Source organism: Mytilus edulis, chromosome 8, assembly GCF_963676685.1.
Source record: "Mytilus edulis chromosome 8, xbMytEdul2.2, whole genome shotgun sequence".
Lineage (NCBI taxonomy): Eukaryota > Metazoa > Mollusca > Bivalvia > Mytilida > Mytilidae > Mytilus > Mytilus edulis.
Genome location: NC_092351.1, coordinates 70,604,210 through 70,631,713, shown reverse-complemented (window position 1 = coordinate 70,631,713; position 27,504 = coordinate 70,604,210). Strand labels below are relative to the sequence as shown.

At 33.3% G+C, this 27,504-nt stretch overlaps 1 protein-coding gene across 1 annotated transcript; it reads right to left on the bottom strand.

Annotated features, from left to right (window-relative positions):
* Nucleotides 1-6,900: 6,900 nt before the first annotated feature.
* On the bottom strand, nt 6,901-27,356 carry LOC139486163 (L-fucose dehydrogenase-like). Its single transcript, XM_071270939.1, has 10 exons — nt 27,307-27,356; nt 18,631-18,730; nt 18,189-18,227; nt 17,422-17,522; nt 16,644-16,710; nt 15,256-15,347; nt 9,794-9,898; nt 8,903-8,970; nt 8,156-8,252; nt 6,901-7,534 (listed from the first exon to the last, which is right to left on the bottom strand). The coding sequence occupies exons 2-10, from the start codon at nt 18,716-18,718 to the stop codon at nt 7,388-7,390; spliced, it is 804 nt and encodes a 267-aa protein (XP_071127040.1). The 5' UTR covers nt 18,719-18,730; nt 27,307-27,356; the 3' UTR covers nt 6,901-7,387.
* Nucleotides 27,357-27,504: the final 148 nt, after the last annotated feature.

Below are 27,504 nucleotides of genomic sequence, written 5' to 3'. Positions count from 1 at the left end.
ATTATTCGACCTTTTCATTAACTTCAGGTAAGAGTACAGGTAAAATTGAGACAGAGGGGTCGTATCAAAAGGTGAAATAACAACCGCATTAGGCTATTTACAAAACATATTCATGGAGCAAATGGCTAGGATTAAAAAAAATCACAGTTCACTTATAACTTTTACCATGTTTGTGTATTTATATAATAAAAAAATAAATTGAAACATATCTTTAAGATGGGACTAGATGTGTCAAAGCGACACGAATGGCCCCGTCCCAAAAAGTTGAAAAAATATGCAATTTGAATAACACATGTGGACACAAACATGATGGTGGTCTCACATATCAAAACTCAGCTCAAAATCTGGAGGCGTATTAAAAAAAGGTCTGTATAACTGTGTATAACAATTTATCAAAGTCTAAAGCCCATAATTTCCATTTGTCTATACAGAAAACAAATGCCCACAATAGCAACTTTTTAGCTTTAAATTTGTTTTATGAATCAATTTCAATTGTTCTTTACATTTTTTTAATTACTTCGTCTGTTGAATCCTTTCAGATTTCTTTTTTTTTGTTATGAAAGGGAAGTAACTCCTTACTAACCCCATAGGGTAACTTACCATGTATGGTTGCTAACCTTATATTTATTAGGACACCCTATATCAAATATACATAATCACCACGTGTAGTCCTTTAACCAATCATATCTCGATTCGGTTTTGACATGCATATCAATTATATGTTGTGTTTTTTAATTATCTGTTTCAAAAAGTATGAATTATTCGAAATACTGTAGGACTGTATTATCCCAAGCATTGATTAACTGAGACGTGTTTGGTACAACTTTTTAGAATTTGGGTCCTCAATGCTCTTCGACATTGTTTAGCTTTCTTACTATTTTGATATGAGCGTCACTGATGAGTCTTATGTAGACGAAACGCGCGTCTGGTGTATCAACTAATAAACCTGGTACCTTTGATAAATATTTATCAAATGTTGTCCAGTATTTCATTAATCTCTCGTTAACAAATATGTAGGCGTCGGAGTAGTTTACAGTGTCTGTTTAAAGGAGTACAAAATACATAGCCATATTCATCTGAATTGGATACTCCGAACCAAGCAGGTGTTAAAAAATGATAAAATAAAGTATGAAATGGAGGAGCATTGAGGACCACAAATTCCTACCAGTTTTGCCAAATACAGCTAAGATAATCTATATTCCTGAGGTAGAAAAGCCTTATGTCAATGTTATCAAAAATACATTTCTATTGTGAATCATTTTTTTTTAATTTTCTAAATAAGGAAATGTCTGTTTCAAGTCAGCAATAATTTTTCTTTCTATTTGACATATTGATGTGTTTGAGCTTTTTATTTTGCCATTTGATCATAAGAAAACTTATATTTGTTCTTAAAGTTCAGTATTTTTGTTATTTAACTTTTCAATACTTTAGACATTACAACTTATACCAAGATATCGGGAACTGATTTAAAAATAAGGATTATTTTATTGCACATACTATCTCAAAAACATTTACCAAAACTCTTTGGTTTCAAAGGGGCGAGGAGATTAAAACCATAAACCAAAAAAGGCAGTCAACCAATGGCAAAAAAGAATAATAAATTGACGAAAATCAGTGTATATAAAGTGCGAATCCAGCTAGTTCATTTTCACTGTCATATGCGGGTATGTCTATTGTAGAATAAAGGATCATGGGAAAACTGTATTTGTTTACGTTTTGAAAATACCAAATTTATTGATTTGAAGGAAAGTTTTTACATATTTTCATTGTGATATGTCTTTATTATGTACAAACATAGCATTAAAGTTCAAATAAGTGTTATAAAAGCAACATAATATAGCATATCGATTTTTGAAAGCGATCCATTTTAACTATAGATGCGATGAATTATCACTGTTAGTGCAGTCATTTCTGATGTGGAATTTTCGAAGATGCGAGGAATTTTTATTGTATAATTATGTGATAAATGCACTGGAAACAAATGAAAAAACTTAGTTGATGACTTTAGAATTGATGATAAATGTATTTTCAAATTGAAATACAAACTCCTCATTCATTCTTTATCAAATATATAGCTTTTCAAACTTGTAACAAAAACGCTTCTCAAAATGTCATATTGTATTCTTCAAATTACGTTTTTCCTTGATTTAAAAAAAAAATTAAAAGATATTTCTGTATTTTTTTGAAGTCAAAGATTGATATTGCGGAGTTTAAGTGCAGTCTGTGTAAAATAGAGACGAGTACATTTGAGGACGTTATCTTCCACGCAATAAATACACTTGCGAACAGAGAAATATGCATCTTGAAACGCAATGGTGACAGAAAAGCTTATAAAAGATTAACTTTTCCCAGTTGTACCCTCAACTGCTTCAATTTCCATATTCTGAAAAAGACAGTTTTGGTAGAACAAATGTTCTTGACTCGATTGTTGCTTGTATGATTTTAACAGTCATTAAAACATGAAATGTAAGGTGTGGGCGAACTTTTTTGTTTGCATTGGTACGTGAAGTAGAGCACCCTTGATACAAAACAAATTATCCGTAATAAACAGCTCGATACCAGAGGAGGATTTAGGGGGACAGGGGGTTGCCCCCTTTTTGGGAAAACATTTGGTTATTTTTATATGGAATCACTGGAGCAGGCCCCCTCTTAGGTAGTCATTGGACACCTACTTATAAAAATTTCTAGATCCGCGAGTGGATACTACCACAGAGGTCAAACAATGCACATTTGGGTAATTGTACACAACATGCATGCTACAATTCATGTTTGATGATCTTAGACCCTTTGGACCTCTATGTGGGCTATTTCGGTAACTTGGTAAAAATCCCCAAACTGGATACAAGGTTAGATTCAGCATGTCAAAGAACCCCAAATATCCATAAGGTCTTTCGTCTATGAAAATGCATGCATGGGATACATTTGTTATTGAAGGCATGACTGTAACAATAGGATGAAGATAAAAAAAATATCTTATTCTGGGGTCTCATTGGGGGGGGGGGGGGGGGTCTGATCCCTGATCTCGCTTACTGCTTTATCAGATTCCCGTATCCCGCTTATACTATGCAGTTCTCATTTTTCTAAATTTTCCGTGTCTCGCTATACTTTATTTCTCGTTTTCACGACACAATCATTTGACTATCACGTGTCACGCTTACAAAAAAATCGGCAATTCCGCGTCACGCTTATACCCCAACGCAACCCACTATTCTACTCTTTTCTGACTCATATTAAAAAAGTGTGTTTTTTATCCCTTTTTATCCCGTCTTGTTTCGGGTTGAGCCACAGATATATAAGATGTCATATGTTACAATGAGACAACTCTCAAAACGAGTCACAATTTATAAAAGTATACCTTTATACGTCAAAATACGGTCTTCAACATGGAGTCTTGGCTCACACCGAACAGCAAGTTATAAAGGGCCCCAGTGTAAAATCTTTTAAACGGGAAAACCAACGATTCAATCTTTATCAAGATGTACGTAATTAGTGGTGAAGTGTCATGGAAATGGATAAAAAAAACAAGGATATGGAAATGGATAAAAAAAACAAGGATAAAGATCCCTATACGATTCATAAGAAATTTAAAAAATGGAATACATTGAAATAAATGTTATTTCTATTGAATTTATTTAGAGTGTTTTAGAACCAAACTTTCCTCCGTAAGTTAAATTTTATCAAATCCGTCTCTTACTTTATCTATTGTTTGAGCAAGTCGGCTAAATTAAGGCTTTACAGCTAATTTCCTAATGCATGTAAAGCAAAACTTTGGTTGACTTGATTGCTTAGTTTGTATAATTGTTTATACAAACTTTGTAAATAAGATTGACATCTTTAAACAATATGTATCGGCATAGTTTAACCTGTATTTATATAATTATTATATTTGAATTAAATTGGGTGTTATCATAATGATTGTACAAAACAAAAACAAAGCAAGTACGCTAACTAAAGTCTTGCTTTACATGCTTAAAAAATACGCTGTAATAGATAAAAAAAAAATATATATATCATACAGTGAAAATGCGCCGCATATACAATACTAATGAATCGCTCTACAGTGAAAATGAAAAAATAGTATCATTATTCGACAGTAAACATGACTCGCATAAAGAAAGCATCATAGTGGAATTCAGTTCAATATGAAAAAACTGAATGACAAAACCTATTCTACGATATACAACTTTAATAATTGTGTTGAAATGAATATTTTTTCTGCAACAACATCTTACCTGTTAGTTATAAAACACCTGCACGATCTGTTCGTGAAATGTCCTAAATATTCACCTATTTTGGTATATATTTCACAGCTATTTGGATTTAGGCGCGAAAAAAAACCCCGTTCGCATCTCTTACTTTGTTTTATTAGTATTATGTGTTTCTTAACATATACTTTTTAACTAATTTTCTTTATTTTCTTCAACAATAAAAAAAAAGTCGTCTGTTTATTTATCATTCTACATCAAAAATTTCTGGCATATACAGTGAAAATGATATTTTAGGATCCGCACTTTACATACACTGAAAATGCCTTGCAACAGGGCACCGATGGACCATGAAGAGAGTTTTAATTAAGATTCCTTAATACACAGAGAGTATACAAATCTCCAAAGTGAACCCATTCATACAGGGGCTTAGCTACTTATTTATACATCCCATACAACCAAAATAGAAACCCCACTTTTACAGATATTTACTGACGGACGTAAGATTCCTTGGAATGCCATATTTCAAAACCCCGAGGTCCTATAGCATGTAAGTAATTATATTATCATAGATCCTTCAACAAATATTTGGAGGGACAAACATTATTAACGACAATTGGTTGAACCAATAATACATAATCAAATAAACAATATCAATAATAAATCAAAAACATGGCCGCAAACATTTGATTATTCAAAAAGCTGTATACAAATTTAACTGCATTACAACATGCACAACGAAAATTAAAAAAAGAGTATATCCTGGCTAAATGAATGTTAAACTCCACATATAAAAAGGTTTTGAATGAAACACAATTCTACTTTTGTTTAATAAGTGCCAATTATTCAAGGGATATTCATTCGTAGAATAGAATGGCAAAACTAATTACAAATTAAAGGATGAAACGCATGAAAGCTGCTACCCTCAAATCAGAAGACTAAAAATAATATGACTTATCCATTTATTTAAAAAAAAAAAATTGGGGGGGGACTGGGGGACGGCTTGAAAAAAAATGAAATTAAAAAGGCATATATTTGTTTACCCCCCCCCCCCCCCCCAAAAAAAATAAAAAAAAATACATGTGTAATGGAAATCAAAACCTTTTACTGATCAAAATCCGCAGATTTTATAATAGATGAAAACAAGAATGTGTCCCCAGTACACGAATGCCCCACTCGCACTATCATTTTCTATGTTCAGTGGACCGTGATATTGGGGCAAAAACTCTAATTTGGCATTACAATTAGAAAGATCATATCATAGGGAACACGTGTACTAAGTTTGAAGTCGATTGGACTTCAACCTCATCAAAAACTACATTGACCATAAACTTTAACCTGAAGCGGGACCGACGGACGGACGAACGAACGAACGGACGGACGCACAGACAAGAAAACATAATGCCCCTCTACTATTCTAGGTGGGGCATAAAAATAAACAGTGAAGCAGTATTAAGATAAGTTGTTATGAAAATGCAATGATTATTGATTGTAATTTTTGATAATATGACAGCAAACACATTTTATCATGTAACAGGTTGTGTATCAATGCAAGTTGTCCAGGTGTTTGTTGTCCGATCAGTTGTCAGCCAGGATACGAACTTGAAGGATTTAGCTGAATCTGTATGCTGGTTGGCTTAATTTAACAAACCAAAGGAAATGATTTACTTGCACAGATGACCTGCGACTAGTTTCACTAAAAAATCTTACGGAGAAAAAATCTGGCAGCGACTCTTTTCACCAAAATATTTTCCGATTGTAATTGATCGTAAGTTGTATTGAATTTCAAATGTGTTTCAAATAGGGGGATGGTTGAGATCTCATACACATGTTTAACCCCGCCGCAATTTTGCACCTGTCCCAAGTCAGGAGCCTCTGGCCTTAGTAATTAAGTCTTGTATGATTTTTAATTTTAGTTTCTTGTGTATAATTCGAGTTTTGAGTTTGAGATTAGTATGACATCCATTATCACTGAACTAGTATACATATTTTTAAGGGACCAGCGGAAGGACGCCTCCGGGTGCGGGAGTTTCTCACTACATTGAAGACCCATTAGTGGCCTTCGGCTGTTGTCTGCTCTATGGTCGGGTTGTTGTCGCTTTGACACATTCCCCATTTCCTTTCTCAATTTTATTTGATTAATTTACAAATATTTTAACTCGATTCCAAAGATTTATTGATAATGAGCCGAAATTTACATGATTTTCATGACAAATCTAATAAGTTAAATTAACTTGGATTTTCAATCGTAAGCGGTGGAGATACATTGAAACTTCTTTAGCTCAGTTGGTTACAAGGCAGCGCGTATGACAACTGAGCTAAGCAATACCTGCATTGGCTCCACCGCTTACAGTTCACTACCAATTTACTAAGAGATGCAATCTCTTCACACTTCCCCCATCTCAAGAGCCATAATACCATTAGGACTCACACGCACATAACCTTGTTCAAATTTCTCTCTAACCATTGTTAGTTTTATAGTTGAGCGCCAATAAAACAGTCGAACAATTGATTTATTTCGTTTACAAAATCATCTTTGTCTCCACCAGGACTCGACCAAGGACCTCTGTGTTACTGTTCACAGTGAATTAAATTTCTCTTTATTTGTATACTAATAACGAACACAAATGATTAAAAACAATACAAACATTTATTAAAACACCTTTTGTCAATAAACATAGCAAACGAAAACCACAATAATATTTCAAATAGAAGTTAATTACCATCATTCAAAAATATCAAATTCAAGTCATATAACACATATTTCAGTGATATATTCAAGAAGAATTTCAGAAGCGGAATTATTCACTTGCAAGTCATATGATGAATAAAAACTTATGAGCGTTTTCGTCAATGAAGACAAATGTTGTATATTTCAGTATAAATTTGCTTTTTCTGAATGTTTTCTTTAAAAAAAAATTAAGCTAACGTCGTTCCCGATCGGAATCATTTTAATTTTCGAAAGAGAGGGTACTATCATTCAAAATGCAAAACAAAAGGATTTATATTGCCTCTCCCTTATTTCGTATACTAAATTTTACATTTCAGACGTTTTGGGATTTTTTTTTAAAGTTTAACTACATAAATTGTCGACGGAAAGCAAGTGCTGACACTGTCTGTCACAGTTTAAAATTAAAAAATACTGAGTCGTGTTGTACAATGACTCTAAGATTAAATTCTAGTCAAACACATGGTTCACTTTTGTTTCCGAAGCCAACCTCAGCACCACCAGAGACATTTAAGTTTGTTCCGGTTACAAAAGGAGCATCAGCTGCTAGGTATAAACATGCCATGGCAACATCCCGCCCTTCTCCAATATTACCAAGTATCTGTTTTAAGGAAAACAAATTAACATCAGCTTTTAGATATTATAATTGCGATCATTTAGTGATTTTTTTGGCTTAAAGTTTAAGAGAAAATTGTGTGTTTTTAAAAACATTTTAGTCGGTGCTTGAGCATGCCAATCAAAGAAGGTTAAAATATATTTTATGTTTATCATTATGGCATGATTGTTCTCTCTATGAGAAGTGGTCAGTAGCGATGTTTTCTTTGGACTATAAAATGTATTATTGTTGTTTTTCATTAACTGCACTAGCCTTCACCGTGTATATTGAATCTCATTTGTTACAGTTGGGGCCTACCCTGGCAAGGACCTCTTAGAAATCCGAAGATAGCATAAGGACTTTTAAGTTCAGAGAAGTTTAAGGGTTCTTTCTGTATCCAAGCTGATCTATAATTTACAAACAACCTTCATGTGTGGCACAATGATGATTTCTCAAGAAGTTAATCATTTAACATTTTTGCATATTTTAAATGCATATGATATACTAGTAGACAAAATAATAAAAAATATAAAACTGCAATAAAAAAAAATCTCGACGTCTACAAAAATTATTAAAGTGAAAAAAAAACAACCCATGAGGATTTTTAATATTTATTTATTAACCAACCTGCGTGTTGTCGCAATCCTTTAGCGCCTTTTTTGGGTCAGGTTCTAACGAACACATGTAATCGAGCAGTGGAGTACGTATATTTCCAGGAGACACTCTGAAACAATGAATTATTAATTGCTATGAATATGATGAAACAGGATAAATAATCTTCGAGTCATACTTGATATGAATGGTGTTGGTAATGCACTGTTTTGTTGTTGGTATCCGCTCTAGGTAAAGTGTTAGTTGGAAAGAGTCACATTGTGTATATTGGGTATTTATAATACTCAAAGCAGGGTGAAATTTGTACTGCTTTCAAAGAATCTTTGAAGATGAAAACAAGTGTAAAATATATTCAAAAAATGACCCCGATTGATTATATCATAGTAAAACTTTAAGCATTAATGCGCTTTGTTAAACGTAAAACATCCCAGGTTAGTTAAGAATAGTTATCCACACGTGAATTCAAATTAAAGGCTACGGCTGTCTACATGTTGTTGGCTTCTCACAAAGAAAAAACATGTTTACATTTTTCGTGTTCTCATGACAAAATGAACCATTTTCCTCAAAATCATACTAGGTTTTTTTAGACAACAGCAAAAAACAGTTAAAGTCAATATTTTATTGGCAATAACTTCAAAAGAGGTCGCAAAATTTATGTGTGTATTTCTTATGCTTATTTTTACAATTTACGCTTTTTAACTAGCTCCTATTGTTGTCCTATAAAGAATCTATAAACCAGGTGAGCTAATAAAAAGTACTCACGAATTAACACGAACACGATGTTCAGCTTCGTCAACGGCTAGTGCTTTTGTCATTGAAACAATGCCACCCTAAAAAAGATAGTGTAGGAAATTCTGTAATTTCCAATCTCATTTTATCAGTTATCTATGGTGATTTAAATATAGAATTAAAAGATGTGGTTTGATTACCAATGAGACAGCTCTCCACCAGAGGCCAACTACCGTATAGAAGGAAGGTTCAAAATTAATCTTGTTAGTTTAAACATATTTATTTATAGTGGATTGGGAAACAAGTTTTGCAACTTATATTAATCTCTTTCCACTTTGCGGGTGTGAGTGCTGCCTTGTAGCGGCATTAGCCTACTCTTTTTTTCGAAATCTACAAGGATGTCTTTAAACGTGCAAGGGATATGGCTCTCTCTTAACACGGGTCACGGGTCAGCCATTTATCGTCCCCTTCCGACGAACTATCATCGCTTCCTCAAGACCATACTCGCAGATGGTGTCAAGGGAGAGCCGAAAATTGAGTTCCTGAAATTTTCATCCCAAACGGGAATCGAACCAGGAACCTTTGTGTCAGTAGTCCGATGCACTACACCACGGCTCTCATGATTAATCTTGTTATTATCATTATCATTTTTTTGTAATAAAGTTGGTAATTGATACATGTATTATAATATTTCGTTACATCTCATTTCAAATAATTGTCAAACAAAATTCACTTAAATGTTATAAATAATACGGTTTTGCATCTTTCAAATAACTAAGAGATTTGGTATATTTATTCTCGCTTATTCCATGTGACTGAACCACCTTATAATGCACATTCACATGATGACACCACCAATGGAAGAGAACAAACACATAAATCAAAACACTTCATACCAGTGATTAAAGAGTGTATGTAACTAACCTTTGACGCACTGTATTCAACCCCGTGATAGTCTCCTAGTTCCGCTACTAAACTGGCCATGTTAATGATGCATCCCTGTACCTTTCTAAGAGCTGGTAATGAGAACTGAAAACAAATAATCACATGATTGACGGTAAAAATTAATTTTTGAGAACGTAAAATAGTGGGCCAAACAAAATAGAAAAATGCGGGGAAAAAAAACAGGAAAAATTACTTCGAGTTAATGAATAAAAAAGTGCTCTAAAATGATTCCAAGTTCCTGCTTTAGAAGTGACACACGTCGTGTTATTCCTGATAAAATAAATCGCTGCTCGTGATAAGTTATCACTGGTGAAGAAGTATATTGATACATTACTGTTATCAACCTTAATATAGAATGAAATTCAAAACAGTGTGGCTGTGGCCATTGATTGACACATTAAATATATCCATTGACTGGGACAATTTACGTGAATGTTTGTCTGTAACGACCACTGTTCACGATGTACCTACGATAGACATTTAAACTGTGGGGTCACCAAAGGTTTCTTAACGACTTTAATTATAAAATAATTCGAAAAATTAATCAGGAATAACCTTTATGTTTTGATTTATATAATTGATGTAAATCTAAACATCGTGTTATTTCTGATTAATTTTTCGAATTACTTTATTAAGGTGTTGAGAACCTTTGGCGACCCCATAGTTTAAGTGTCTTTAAAAAGTACATAGTGAGCAGTGGTCGTTACATACAAACGTTCACCTAAATTGTCCCAGTCAATGGATGAATTTAATGTGTCAATCAATGGCCACAGCTACATGTACACTGTTTTGAATATGATTCTAAGTTATCACTGGTGAAGAAGTATATTGATACATTACTGTTATCAACCTTAATATAATACATCACAAAACCACAATGTTTTATATGTATTGTATCTATTCAACACCTATACATGTACATAAATCATAGTTAACTATTATAGAAAAGATGAAAATACATTAATCATTAATAAAGCAATTAAGCAATTAATTCAAGAATGACCCCCTCCCCCATAAATGCATAATTAAACAACAGGAAAATAAGCAGACACCCAAGAAATTTCGTTTCAATTCTTATACGTTATTTTATGTATTTACTTATCATTGTACTTTTATTCGTATATTTAGTGTACATAGAACATAATGGAAACCAACATTCTATAATGCACGGTTAATGGAAACAGGTGGCATTGCCAGCGACCCATTTTCCAAATTTGTTTTCACATCAGGCCTAGGGCTATTATCAAAAAGTCTTTCAATCTTTTCTTTAAAAAACATAGTATCAAAGCTCAATGCCTGTGTTTTAACAAATTATAATATTATTCAATGTCTTATTTTAAAATAGATCAATAAAATAATAAATAAAAACTAATATGTACCACATCAACAAACGAAAATCACTGAATTACAGGCCCCTGACTTGGGACAGGAACATATATTTTACATACAGAGTGTTGCGGGTTAAACATGTCAGCGGCATCCCCCCCCCTCCCCTACCTTGGGACAGTGGTGTAACAGTATATTTAAAATTTTAAAATCAGATTTGCAAGCTCTTTCATTTTTTTTTATATTTTAACTAGATATCTAGTGGTTATCTAGTGCATCCTTTCCTCGTGGTTTATACGGTTGTGTAATAATTTTCCGCACAAACAAACAAAAATAAATCGGAAGGTACGTAGTGAAATAAAATCTTACTCAGTAGGAATTTAAAAATAAATGTTGTGATTTTTTTTTAATCATTTTGAAACAAACATGGTCTAGTCCAAAAAATACGGCAAATAAGTAACATAAGTATCATTTATAATATTCCAAAATATACGAAAAGGTTAACATATCGGCTTAAATTATTAAATGATTAAAAGATAATGCGAAAGCATATATCCTAGGATAAGGGTACTGAATGTCGCAGCTGCTCGCCCCAATCTTAAAAGGGTCGACATGTCCTCAAGGATCATCCGAAGAATCAACATGTCAGCTCCAAATGGCGACAACACGGCATATATATCACTCGGCTCCTCCTTTTAACATTTTGATAACGATGAATGCTCGAAAATTGAATAAAATGAGGTTTTATATTGTAATAGTCTATAAAGTAATCTCGGTTGACAGTGAACCACTTTGCTGTGATTATAACTGCAAAATTGATAACGATTAGGCTACCTTAAATATACTTATTACAATTTTCTTTTTTTCAAATGAAATTCTGAAATTTTAGATTTTTTTTTATTAACCGGATTTTTGTGACAAAAATGTCGGCTATTGATTTGGGGATGTACGGCGGGCTGTCGGGGCGGTCGGGCGGTTGGTCGGTCGGCAACCAAATGTTGTCCGTACATTTACTCATGAACCGTTCACCCAAAGCTTTTAAAGTTTTAATATGACAAGTACACACCCGTGATATCGCGGGTCCGTGACTGAATTAAAGTATATAACTATGCCTAAGTCTTATTTTAGTAATTAGTATTGTCATCTGATAAAGTCATGTCGATTATAAGATACAAAGTTTTCTCTGCTTTCAAATCTTTCTGTTTGAACTTGTCGACCTGGAACTTAACAATTATTGGTAATATTAATTATTTGGAAAACAAAAGGTCCTGGCTATCCAGGAATGGAGTATTTTTTAATCAACAGCATTGTCCTATATTAGTTATCTTAGAAAGTCTTGCTGATTGCTGAATAACTACAATAGGGAACAATTTGACAATGATTGAATTTAGTGGTGTCAGCCCTTTGATTATGACCCGTGTATATAGCAAAATCCTAAATACACCGTTTGGTGGTGCGCCTGTCAAATGCGGAACGTACAGATAAGGTAATAGCTAACAGGTGAATATAGTACTATTGGTATCGGTATCGGATTCGACCCGGAACTTGTTAATTATTGGCAATATTAATTATGTGGAAAACAAAAGGGTCTGGAGTGGTATAATTTTTAATCCACACCATTGTCATATATTAGTTATATATAGAGTTGAATTCTTTGATTTGTCGTTTTTACCCGATGACGGCTGACAAATTGGACCTCGTAATTTTAGTATTATAGATGTTACTGACAACAAAATGAAGGTCAAGTTTAAGAATGACGATTTTGACTTTTACCGTTCAGGAGTTATGTGGTTCTCATTTGTTAAAAAAGTATTAGAAGTTTTTGAAATTAAACAAGAAGTAAAACATTTCGGACAATATAAATTTTTGAACATATCTAGCAAATTAATTCACACAAAATATATAAGCAATTGGTATGCTAGCCAAAATAAAGCGTCTGATGGAAAACTGTTTAATTATGTGAAATTTAAGCAGAATTTTGGTTATGAAAATTATCTTTCTTTAATTAAGAACTTTGATTTTAGAAGATCTATATGCAAATTACGTATTTCTGCTCATAAGCTTCAAATTGAAGTTGGGCGTTTTTCAAATATTCCACGAAATGAAAGAATTTGCAAAAAATGCTCCTCTGGCTGTTTTGAAGATGAAATCCATTTTTTAACTAACTGTGAAAATTTAACTGTATGTAAAAAAAAAATGTTTCTATTTATGTATCTATGCAAATCAATATTCTTTTTCCTTATTCATGTATGCTCTGTATGCCCCTTGTGGGCCATTAATTGGAAATAAAATATGTTCTGTTCTGTTCTGTTCTATATAAGTAGTCAAATTTGTCGTTTTAACATCGTTTATAGCATATGCTTATGATTGAATCGTTTTTGTAGCATTCTATTGAATAAATATCAGAAAATTTCTCCTTTTTGTCCTTGTGGTTGAAATATTGATATTTTTAGGTCTGACCTTTGACCTCAATTTCACAAAAATGTGACCTCTCTGGATTTTTACGACCAACTTGACTTTTCGTATTGTAAACGTTTTAATTCCTCTCAAGTTCAATCGACATATAATCATGATAATGTAGGACATATAGGTCATATAGGTGTGTCTTCTTCCGGACCATTAAAGTTTTAAAAAATGAAGTCTGGTTGCAGTACTATAATCTGATGGAATCATTAGTACTATACACGTTACAGATCCCATGGAGCAGGACTCCGTATACAAGAATAGGAGGACTGTGCAGCAAGAGCAACTTGTTCCCCGCTCACTTCCCCCGTCAAACATGTTCCCTTGAGTTCTGATTTTTTTTCTAGTTGCTTGTGAAATTCGTGCACTTATCCCAGGTGGTCCTAACACTAAACAGATCGAATTTGGTTTATCGTTAAATTTTATTTTTGTTCAGAAAGTGCTTGCATATTTTGTCACTTGATGTCAGTCAGACAGAAACAATCTCGAACTAAGGCGTCAAAGAAAAAAATTATAATAGCCTTTCAAGATGTTTCCCTTACTGATAGTTGACAGCCAAAACTTATAAGTAGAGTTATTGATAAATTTAACAAAACACAAATAACCGCATAATCAAAAATGATTACCTCCCTTGAATACACCTATTTACAATTTTTAGAGCAAATGATATTAACTTTATTTAAATAAAATTAAAAAGATAAAATATTTAATATTGATCAAATTGCAAATTATAAATTTCTTTTTTGACAATAAAGATATATTTTATACATAAATTTGCATTTTTAAACCCCATTAGATACTTTGCATAGGCGGTATTTCTATTATATAGACTTAATTTTCTCCACTGGTTTAAATAACCAAATTTCAGAAATTTCTAGCAAAATCCTTCCTACAATGAGGAAGTAAATAAATAAAAGGAAAACATTATAAGAGCTCCACCAGTCACTTAAACCACCACAAGTTACATCATGATGACTGTACTCGTTATGGCTCAGTGCATGATAGCATTGGATAAGGCTGTTATAACCATGCATAGGGTATGATTTACGAGAAACATTGAGAAATATTCATCTAATAAGCCCTCCTACACAAACTAGAGGTTATGATAATATTACTGATTCATTATTGGTGTAGGAACTTCAGTGCAATCATTTTACCAGTTTTACACACCTACACATTTAGACAAAGACAAGATACTAGTATTTGAAATAAAATAAGATGAAAAATTGGGCCCAGTCTTGCCTTTTATTATTTGTAATCCCTGTTCTGACTTTTTTCTTTACTCTAGACGGTCGCGCCTTTTTTAATTAGTTTATCATGATTTTTTTAACATAAATTATCCCTGCCTTTTTTGGCCAAGTTGGTCATCCTGCCCTTTTTTTTTACTGAAAACTCCCGTCTTAATTTTCATCCTCGGTTTTCAAGAGCAATATAGCTTCCATTATTACGATTATAAAAATTAGCTGGAGTTATGGTCAAATAATTTTTGACGAAGTAGAATAAAATAATAAGAATCCTGACTGTTTACTTCATTTGTTATATGACATGCAGCAAAATTTCTACACAAAAATCAAAAGACCGTATACATGGTATAGTATTCAAAAGTCAAAAAAAGCTACATTATAAGTCACTATTTGGCGACATAACCTTACCTTGCAAAATCTGAAGTATCCAGTAAGATTGATGTTAATCAGGGAATTAAACTGCTCAGATGATATATTATCTATAGTTGCATGTGGTGGGTCTGAAACATAAGTGATTGATTGATTGATTCTTAAACATAAATCAGTACTAGTTCATCGAAAATGGACGTCACACTAAACTTCAAAACATATAAAAATGAACTATTTTTTTTAAAATACATACAAGACTGGCTTGGGATAGGCGCAAACAATGCGAGGGGGTTAATATAAAAAAAAGATGTGGTATGATTGCCAATGAGACAACTCTTCACAAAGACCAATGACACAGAAATTGGCAACTATAGGTCACCATGTGGTTTTCAAAAATGAACAAAGCTCACACCGCATAGTCAGCTGTAAGAGGCCCCGAAATGACAAAATTAATGTAAAACAATTCAAGCGAGAAAACTAATATATGTACAAAAAAGGAACGAAAAACAAATATGTAACACATCAACAAACGACAACCACTGAATTACAGGCTCCTGCATGACTTGGGACAGGCACATACAAGAATGTGACGGGGTTAAACATGTTAGCGAGATCCCAGCTCTCCCCCTAACATAATACAGTGGTGTAACAGTACAACATCAAAACAGAACGAACTATAAAAATCAGTTGAAAAGGATTAACTCATCAGATGTATAAAAGTACCACGCACAACATATATATAACCAAAAAAAAAATCTAAACCCTCCCCATATACGTCTTGCCAATGTAGAATTATAAAAAAAAAACACACAACATTACACACACTGAAACTCATTTTAAAAGAAGTCCGAGTTCGATGTTAAAATAGGTAACAGAAGAAACTAAGCGAAATGACAATTATACATAAATTAGCCAAGGACTACTAGCAGTTACTATCATGAGACCTCAATTAAACAAGTCATCGTCATATGAAAATCAGGCACATTTCCTCCAGTTGGGGATTCAGTATCTATACTATAGGAAATATATTAGCATATTATTTTTACATTAATCATTTTTTGTGCCCTCTATAGCTTGCTGTTTGGTGTTAGCCAATGCTCCGTGTTGAAGGCCGTACCTTGAACTAAAATGGTTTACTTTTATAAATTGTTATTTGGATGGAGAGTTGTCTCATTGGCACTCATACCGCATCTTCCTATATCTATGTATCGTATTTTTGTTGTTTGGTTGCTGACTCATTTGTGTGTATACCCCGCAATGATACGTTATACCTAATTACTTGACCTCACTCGAGTCAAGATAAAATCTACTTTTAAAGTGTTATAGTGACATCAAATGAAATGTTTTTAAGTCTTTGATTTCCAATTATATTTATAAATCAAATTCATAGTATCAATTTATTGATTGATTGATTGATTGATACTTACGTGTTCCAGCATTGTTGATGAGACAATCTAGTCGTTTGTATTTCTCTATGGTTGTCGATATAATCCGCTGAAAAAGAAAAACTTTATTATTCACAATGAAAAGGATGGAATGTCGTTTTTCAAGCAATTATTTCGTTTTATATCTATTACAGTACGTTAAATATAACACGTAGTATTACACCATTGTTGTTATCAAGAAATTATTATAACATATTTTATTTAGCTATCTATTTTATTTTTAGAATGTCAATTGTGGGTCAACAGCATTTCCTTCGCGGATTTTAATACGGTCTGGTGCTTTTAAAAAAGTGACGACTTGGTCGATCGTTAAAGAATATCTTGTTATAAGATGGCTTTTCAATATCCGTCATTAATTTCTCTGTAATGACTTTTTTTTCAGAATGGAACTGATGATTGGCCAGCTCAAGAAGGACATGATTAAGTACCCGTACCCTCCAGAAACATTTGCGCTCACCCTCAGTTGTGTGCGACTTGCTATCTTCTTACTCTATTTTACATGATTGTCCCGCTAAAGGACCCATAACAATACGGAACAAAATATAGATAGACAAACAATGTCATTTGGAATTAGGTTTCATAAAACAATGAGGCGGTCCCCCTTTGAATCACACATTGCTTTATATTACTTTGTTCTTGCCACATAGTCCTCTTTGAGCATTACTTCAAGCGTTTTAGAATTAGTTGGAAGGCAATTAATTCATATAGTGTTTTCCCCAAGTTTATCAACGTAAATCAAATAAATTTAAAAAAAACTTACCTTGGCATCATCGTCCTGTGTCACGTTGCCATACACGAATGTAATCTCGTTATTGCCAGTTTCTTCTTGAAGTTCTTTTTCAGTTTGTTTTCCCTCATCCTCTATGGAACAACAATACAAAAACGTTATGTGTGGTGATCTGATATGGCTTTTGACTTTTTGTGTTCTCGCCTTCACGTTTGTTTTTTGTTTGTTTTATGTTTTGTTTTGTTTTGTTTTGTTTTGTTTTGTTTGTTTGTTTGTTTGTTTGTTTGTTTGTTTGTTTGTTTGTTTGTTTGTTTGTTTGTTTGTTTGTTTGTTTGTTTGTTTGTTGTATTTTTGGGTGTTTTTTTATTTACCATAGAACAGCGAAATGATCGTCGTTAACATCATCATCTCAGTTAAAGTAACCAAAAACTTTGTAAATAATTATTGCAAATGTATTTATCCTTCAAGTGAAAATAAAAAAAAAATTTAACAGATTTTGCTTTAAGAAGAGGGACGAATGATACCAGATGGATAGTGAAACTCATAGATCGAAAATAAACTGACAACGCCATGACTAAAAATAAAAAGACAAATAGACACAACATAGAAAACTAAAGACTAAGCAACACGAATCCCACCAAAAGCTGGTGGGTTCTCGTGTGCTCCGGAAGGGTAAGCAGATCCTGCTCCACATGTTGATGTCATACTGATTGTATTGGATTTACTAATCATTCAGTGCTGCATTATTATATTCTGCATTAGTATCGATCAATACGTGACATTATACTAGAAAAACATACCCTCATTTGCACAAAAGACAACACTGGATCCATGTTGCGCTAAAAATAATTTATAAAAAATACATGTAAAACAATAACATTTAAACCATGACAAGCATGCGCATTGATATTGTATCGAGAGAGAGAAAAAAGAATGTAATACGGGTACAGTTACACAACTTATTAAAAGATTCCTTTGAAATATCATTGCAAACTGCAGGATGAAGCATGGATTTTTTTCATGCGAGTCTTTTTTTTATTATTTTCTTAACATTTGAATGTCTGGTATCGCAAAACATACCTTAAATTAAATATAAAACACATGAAATATGTAAAATTAATAAATTATTTGTTGCTAGGGACAATAATGACACAATAAACACTGTTTGTTACAAAAATGTCATAAATACCACTGTTGCCAGTTAACAAACATGTTGCCGCAGAACATACTGTTAGCGCTCACCAAATAATTTGACACAAGCTTTGCCTATACCACGTGATCCACCGGTAACAACCGTAACTCTTCCAACAAATCGTTTACTTTCTGCCATATCCTTGGAATACTTAAATTAAAGAATGCAAGAACGCAAACATCATTATAAGCTTATATGCGGTATGGGCTTTGCTCATTGTTGAAGGCCGTACGGTGACCTATAGTTGTTAATGTCTTTGTCAATTTGGTCATTTTTGGAGAGTTGTCTCATTGACCATCATACCACATCTTCTTTTTTATATTATATATATACACCCAATATATTTTTTCTGTTCATTTGATCTAGATTTCGGCTTAATAATTTGAGTGCAGAAAGTCCATCTCATGAATTTGTACATATAATTTTCCTTCTTTTTAATTGCATATTTTTCTCAAAGGGAACACAGATATTATTAGTGACATAATGTGCTAGTGACCTAATACGGGATATATGGGGTCAGTAAATTCCATATGGGGTAAGAGCGAAGCTCCCAACTAACCTAATATTAAAAATATACACGGTTTCCAGAAGTATACTGCTGTTCGAAAATTGATTGAGAAAAAAACAAATCTGGGTTACAAACTAAAACTGAGGGAAACACATCAAATATAAGAGGAGAACTACGACACAACAGAAGCACAACACTAATGTAACACACACAGAAACGAAATATAATATAACAATGGCCAATTTCCTGACTTGGTATAGGATATTTTAAGAAAACAAAATGGTGAGTTAAACCTGGTTTTGTGGCTAGTCAAACCTCCCGCTTTTATGGCAATGTTAAATATAACATTACAATGATAGATAACATAACATGACATGACTTCAATTCAAATAAATGGGATAACATATAGGACAGAGAAACACACGAATAATAGCTATATCAAAAGGTACCAGGTATAAAATTTAATACGCCAGACACACGTTTCGTCCACACAGGACTAACCAGTGACGCTCAGATAAAAAACAGTTCGAAAGCCAAAACAAGTTCAAAGTTGAAGAGCATCTGGTATCTAGCGAAAACTAACTTCTCTTTTGCAATACCATATTTCCTTCGTAAAATAGTTTTCATAAGTTATTATAATGCTTCAAAGTATTTGGTTTTCGATCACAGGCGCTAGGGAAACGACCATCCATTTAAAAAAAACCACTGAAACTACTCATCCAAAGTTAACCAAACTTGGCCATAATCATCATTAGGGTATTTAGTTTTAAAATATGTCCGATGACCCCGCCTGCCAACCAACATGGCCGACATGGTTAGAAATAGAACATAGGGGTAAAATGTCCGATGACCCCGCCTGCCAACCAACATGGCCGACATGGTTAGAAATAGAACATAGGGGTAAAATGCAGTTTTTGGCTCATATCTCTGAAACTAAAGCATTTAGAGCAAATTTGACATCGGGGTAAAAATGTTCACCAGATTACGAGCTATCTGCCCTGAGATTTCTAGACGAATCAGACAACCTCTTTTTGCCAGGGTTTCTGCTCCTTAATTGGTAATTTTTCAGAAAAATTTTCAGTTTTTTTAAATAGCATTATAGATAGAATAAACTGTAAACAGTGATAACGTTTAGCAAAGTATGATCTACAAATAAGTCGATATGACAATAATTTTTAGTTGACCCCTTTAAAAGAAGTTATTGCCCTTTAGAGTCAATTTGACATACTTGGCCAAATTAAATCAAACGTGGCCTCAATCATTATTAGGGTATCTTATATATATACTATTTATTATGATTTAAATCTTATTTTTCATGATTTCCAAAAAGTAAAATCACAAAAAATACTGAACTCCGGTGAAAATTCAATCGGAAAGTCCCTAATCAAATGGCAAAATCAAATGACAAAATCAAATGACAAAACACATGAAACAAATGGACTAACACAAAGGTTCCTGGTTCGATTTCTGTCTGGGATGAAAATTTCAGGAACTGAAATTTCGGCTCTCCCTTGACACCATTTGCGGGTATGGTCTCGAGGAAACGATGATAGTCCGTCGGAAGGGGACGATAAATGGCTGACCCGTGTTAAGACAGAGCAATATCTCTTGCACGTTAAAGACACCCTTGTAGATTTCGAAAAAGAGCAGGCTAATGCCGCTACAAAGCAGCACTCGCATCCGCAAAGTGGAAAGGGATTAATATAAGTTGCAAAACTTGTTTCCCAATCCACTATAAATAAATATGTTAAAACTAATGGACAACAACAAACCACAGTAGATACAGATGAGCGACACAGGCTCTTGAGAGCCTCTAGTTTAATGATTTAGATAATTAATTTTACTGGATAAAATTAAAATACAAAAGAAATATTAAGAAAATGGGTATCCTTCTCTCAAGGTTCTGTGTTTCCGATAGCCGTTTACAAAGTAAGGGCATTGTTTTTTGTTGTTTTTTTTTTTGTTTTTTTTTTCTTTCTTGTTTTTTTTTAATGGCATTGTGCACAAGATCTGCATCAGTAACTTGCCAGGTTGGTACTCCCTATAAACCGCGTGATGGGGTTGTCATTTTGAAAATATGTGATTAGGTGGGGAAAACTATCCGAAATATATGATAAGGTCAATAAATTATTCGTCTGTCCAATTATGTATAGCAGAATGAAAATGAATATTCTATCCCACAAGGAATTCCTGAAAAATCGAGCAATTTTACCGGTTTGCAAACTCGTCCTACTTTCTATCATTTTGATGTGGATTTTTTTCCTTTAAATCATAACCGCATAAACATGATATTAAACTTTGACCCAACTACAAGGCTAAACATGGTTATTTAGACAGTGTAGAAAATGTTTGACTGTCTAAATAATTATATGTTAGTTTGAAGTCAAAGCCCTCAAAGGTCACCGACTTTCGACAATGTCTAAATACTAGTAAATATTCATGTTAAATTGGTCAAAGAAAAATAACTTATAATAAATATTGCAAAGCACCTAATATTTATAATTAAACATTATTTGCAAAATAAAATATGTAGCAATTTATTTTGAATTATTGTGTACTACGAATGTGCATATATTTATAAATAAACTGTTTAAAAAATTTAGAATTTTTAGAATTTTTGAAAAACTAAGGCATTTCTACCTCAGGCATAGATTACCTTAGCTGGATTCGAGCGTCACTGATGAGTCTTTTGTAGACGAAACGCGCGTCTGGCGTATATACAAAATTTAGTCCTGGTATCTATGAGTTTATTTACCTGTTTATGTCAGCTACATGTATATTCTTATGTCAAATATAAATATAGATTTATTACATTATTTGTGAACCCAAATTACATAACTATTTGAGACGAGTAAGATATCGGTCACGAAATTAGCATAGATAAAATGAATTCCGTCTCGAATAATTTGACAATTTATACCTTTCTGCACACATGCACTCATTGTACAAATAAATTTAATCAACGTGTGGTTGTCGGTGACCTCAGCACAGGGGGGGGGGGGTAACTTCCTATTATTGGGTATACGGGGATGTGCCAAAAATATGGGTCATAATTTTGCGAGATTTTATATAAAAATGGGCCTCCTTTTTAATGACATCCTATATTAAAATGCATTTACGTTTGATAACTGTATATTGATTTGGGGTATGATCTACATATCATATATATCAATTCAATTCAATTCAAATATTTATTGCCATGTAAACTTTAAACATTAAGTTTGTGACATACAAAATAATAAACAATATAACTATATTTCACATATATATATATACACAATCATTCATTTACAGTAAATATTCCAGTGTCCCCTGTCCTCAGTTCTAATGACCTTTTGATGTATGACCCCAATTTATTTACTTGTGAGGGTGTTGATGGATTGAGTATAAAAATCAACTTTTCTTCATCAGATAAATCTTTAACAGAAAAATTAAAATCCAAATTGTTAAAAAAGTTATTTCTTAGTTCAATATTTAATTTACAATCTAATATAAAATGTTTTTCGTTTTCTAATGTTTTACATTTAAGGCATAATCTCTGCTCTCTAGGAATATTAGTATGTCTGCCTTTTTCTATATTTAAATTATGGTCACTAATTCTTAGTTTTGTTATTAATTTTCTATATGTAAAGTTTGATGTTCTTAAATAGTCTTCAAAACGTAAATTTTGTTTAAGATTCTTATATAAATAAAGTTTACTTTTTTCATCAATGTTTTGTATCTTATCATGTATCAAATTTTCAAAGTAGTTTTTAGAGCTTGTTTTTATATAAACTTTAAATGAATTATTTATATAAATATGCTACCGGTATTGAGAATCGTACATTATTAATGGTCAATTAATATTAAATTGAATCAATTCATTTGAAAGTTCACCTTTCAAATAAGTTCCCAAATGTGCACCAAACGATGTCAATTCATATATAAAAACTTAAGGGTAGCTGGTATATTCATGAATTATCAGGGAGTGATGATGAGTTACTGAGTGCTTATATATATAAGACATATAAGCATGGGTCATATTTTAAATATTGTATATAAATATAGGTCATTGTTTCTTAAATATTTATATAACTATAGGTACTAAATTTCAGTGAATGTTTCATATATATTAAAATGGGTACGTTTTTGCCTCCCTCGTGGATCTCAGAAGATGATTAGATGAATTTAATGGTCATAATCTTTATCAGCTCAAAAATGTGCTAACATATGGGCGTAAAGTCTCGCGTAAAGTGCTTTTCAATAAAGTAAGTTAATGAAATTGACAACTTTTGTGAAATGTGGAAGGCATTCGAAAGGGGTTTTGGTTTAACAAAAAATGTAAATGTATTTTTTAATCAGTAGACATGGTAGAGAAACAGATTGTTACATTGTTATTCCAATTAGATAAATCCGATAATCCACTGGTATCAATGTAAGATATATTTATAGATGAATAGACTATATAAAACTCTCAATTACAAAATTATATGTTAAAAAAGAATTTTATATGAAACAAGAATTTTCTACTTTCTTCTGTAGGGGCGTAGAAAATATTATATACAGAAAATAATACTGTTGTTTTACAGATAGAAAATCCCATATGGAAGTCATAGCAATTTACAAATATAGCCTTTGTATGAGGTCGATACAAGGATATATTGACCTGAAAGAAGTATATTGACTGAGGACGAAGTCCGAGGTCGATATACTTCTTTGGGTCGATATATCCTGTATTGACCTCATACAAAGGCTATATTTGTTATATTATTAATTTCCGACCATGTTTGTATCAAAATCGTCATTTAGGTTTGTTGGAACTTTATAGATATTACATTGTCTCCTTGACAATAACAACATATTAGTTGTTATTTCATTTACTTTTTTTTTTGGACATCTTATGTATTTGAAGATTTTTTTTCGTCAAATAATCGATCACAGATATCATTTGTTTCAAAACGTTAAACAATATCCTGAAATTCATTACAAGACGTCACAAAGTATATCGGTTTTTAGATATTCTAAAAATAACCGTGCAATATGCTTTTTGTCGGTCAATATGCTTTTTGCTATCCGTCGTTTTCTCTCTACCTTCGAAAATATAGTTTAACATGTGACTATCCCTAAACGAATCAAATTTGTTAAAATATACGAATTAATAATATTATACAACATACATTGATTCATTAATAAATTCGATAACGCGTATAACTGTTATATATATGCGGTATAGGTTACACGAGGTATCGAACATGTCGACCTGGTATCAATCAAAGTATACGGCATTGTTTTACTGATAAATCTAATCTAACAAAAGAATTTAATAGATCAAGATCATGAACAGTCATTGCACAATCAATAGCACCATCTATGGCTTTCCACACTGATTGTTTTGGTTTAAATATCAATAATATTGAAAGAACTATAAAGTTAACACTTCCCAATGAAGAAACAAACGTTGTGAGGCAAGCATGGAATTTTATTCTACTGTGCCTGTGGACTGTCAGTGGCGGATCCAGGGGGGGGGGGGGCGGGGGTTCCGGGGGTGCGCACCCCCCTTTATTTTTGCCGATCAATGCATTTGTATCGGGACATATGTTTTGCACCCCCCCCCCCCTTTGCCCTGGGTGCCCTTGGGTTAGCACCCCCCCTTTCGAAAATTCCTGCATCCGCCCCTGACTGTCATACGGAGTTCGGTGTATTTGTTATTTTTACTTTTTGCAACAAAAATATTGTCTGTCACATTGCAACCACCATAAAGTTTAAGTAATCATTAACAGACGATAGGCGAGTTGTCCCAATCTTATTTCGGACCGATCTACCCGAGACCGGGACAGATCAACGCATATGCACATCGTGGTTAATCTGCACGTTATGCTTCGTCACCAGGACGATGGGAATATAAACCGATTACAGCAACACCATACACACTTTTACTGTTTAGTCAATTACCCAATTTTTGGTAATATCCATTTGACGTGGTTCGGTACTTATACATCCCATCATTGTGCAATGGTAAGTTTGTATTTCGTTTTTGCTCATGTGCTTTGTTACATGCCTTTTATTTTCCTTTTAAGAGGTTAAAGAGTGTTTGCAAAGAATGTTTCATTTTGAACACAACATACAAAAAACAGAATGGGGGTAATTTTCTCTTGTAATTTTTCTCTTTATTGTATTGGAAATTTGTTCTTCATTTAACACTTAGTAATCGCTTTATAAAGTAAATTTAAAACAAAAATAAAATTGAGAATGGAAATGGGGAATGTGTCAAAGAGACAACAACCCGACCATAGAGAAGACAACAGCAGAAGGTCACCAACAAGTCTTCAATGCAGCGAGAAATTCCCGCACCCGGAGGCGTCCTTCAGCTGGTCCCTAAACAAATATATAATAGTTCAGTGATAATGAACACCAAACTCCAAATTGAACACAAGAAACTAAAAGTTAAAATAATACAAGACTAACAAAGGCCAGAGGCTCCTGACTTGGGACAGGCGCAAAAATGCGGCGGAGTTAAACATGTTTATGAGATCTCAACCCTCCCCCTATACCTCTAGCCAATGCAGAAAAGTAAAAGACCACCTATTCAAATGTTCAGTGTATGGCACTTAGTTGTATGTTATTTTCTGTAATTTTGGAGTTTAACACTCTACAAATTTACAATCTGCTGATGTTCGAAAAAAAAAGCAGAAAGCATTTAGCGTTCTGTGACGCTAAAATCTGAAAGCCAGTGTTACGAATATACGCCGGGGATGTAAATCCAACAGTCACATAGTAGACGTACCAACCTTTGCATGATCACAAAAGAAAAAAGTACATAATGATAGACCAGCATCAGTGACTCATTTTTAGCTCACCTGGACCGAAGGACCAAGTGAGCTATTCTCATCACTTGACGTCTGTCGCATGTCGTCCGTCGTCGTTGTCGTTAACTTTTTACATTTTGAACTTCTTCTAGAGAACCACTGAATGGAATGGAACCAAACATGGCATGAATGTTCCTTATTAGGTGCTGGCTGGCTAAGTGTTGTTACTTTGTAGTCGATCCATCATCCAAGATGGCCGTCAGCGGGGGACTTTGTTTAACATAGGACCCTATCGGAAATACATACAAATATCTTCTTTTAGAGAACCACTAAATGGAAAAAAACCAAACATAGCATGAATGTTCTTTATGAGGTGTTGATCAAGTGTTGTTACTTTGTAGCGGATCAATAATCCACGTTGGCCGCCAGCGGGGGACTTAGTTTAACATAAGACCCTATGTGAAACACATACAAATGTCTTCTTCTAGAGAACCACTGAATGGAATGAAACCAAACATAGCATGAATGTTTCTTATGAGATGTTGACCAAGTGTTGTTACTTTGTAGCCGATCCATCACCCAAGATGGCTGCCAGCGGGGGACTTAGTTTAACATAGGACCCTATGAGAAATACATACAAATATCTTCTTTCATAGAACCACAGAATGGAATGTTAAACCAAATTTGGCCTCAATCACTATTCAAGTATCTTTTATGAATTTTTATCATTTTTTATATGATTTCAAAAACCAAAGTACATACAGGTGAGCGACACAGGCTCTTGAGAGCCTCTAGTTATTTTGGCCACTGACAGTAATTTTCTTTTTATAAAAATCAAACAATTAGTTGCTGAAGCCAGGGCTGGTCTTAGACGAGTTACAAGTCCGTTTTACGCTATAGGAAAATGCTATTCAATTATATTCCCAAAACGCATCCAACTCTTTGTATTTTTTCCCCGATTACCAACTTTCCCCCCTGAAATATCTGGGTCTTATTTTTCTATATATACAAAAAAACTTTCATGACGGGTGCCACAAATGGAGCAGGATATACCTACTCTTCAGGAACACCTGAAATCAATCCCAGTTGTTGGTTGGGTTTGTGTTGTTGTTGTACCCTTATTTGTGACACTTTGTTCACACACGATGTTAATATAATGGAATTTGATTCGAATGTCGTACAAGTGAGAGGTTTAGCGCTATAAAACCAGCTTCAATCCACCATTTGCTACAATTTTTCTACATTTGAAAATGCCTGTACCAAGTCAGGGATATGACAGTTGGTGTCCATAAGTTTGATGTATTTTATCATTTGATTTTTGCAATTTGATTAGGGACTTTCCGTTTTGAATTTTCCTCGGAGTTCAGTATGTTTGTGATTTTGCTTATTCCCTACATTATTAACCCTTTCCCTTCCACATCGGTACAACTTACCTGTGAAGCAAATTTTAATATATTTTTGCGCCATTTGCTGATGTACAAATGTAGTTGAGGGCTCAATTTAATCCTCAGAATACCAGCAATGTGATTAAATGTGCATCAAACTTCTATCATTGTCAGTTTATAGTTAAGTCGCCTCTTTCTGACATGCATTTATTTTTTTCTGTATAAATCTTTCTTTTCTTCGAATTT

Coding starts and splice junctions, on each gene's coding strand:
- LOC139486163 (XM_071270939.1), bottom strand. CDS start 18,718: ATGGCAGAAAGTAAACGATTTGTTGGAAGAGTTACGGTTGTTACCGGT. Junction 18,228..18,630: donor AGCTTGTGTCAAATTATTTG/GTGAGCGCTAAC, acceptor AATTATTTTTAG/CGCAACATGGATCCAGTGTT. Junction 8,971..9,793: donor TTGAATACAGTGCGTCAAAG/GTTAGTTACATA, acceptor TATCTTTTTTAG/GGTGGCATTGTTTCAATGAC.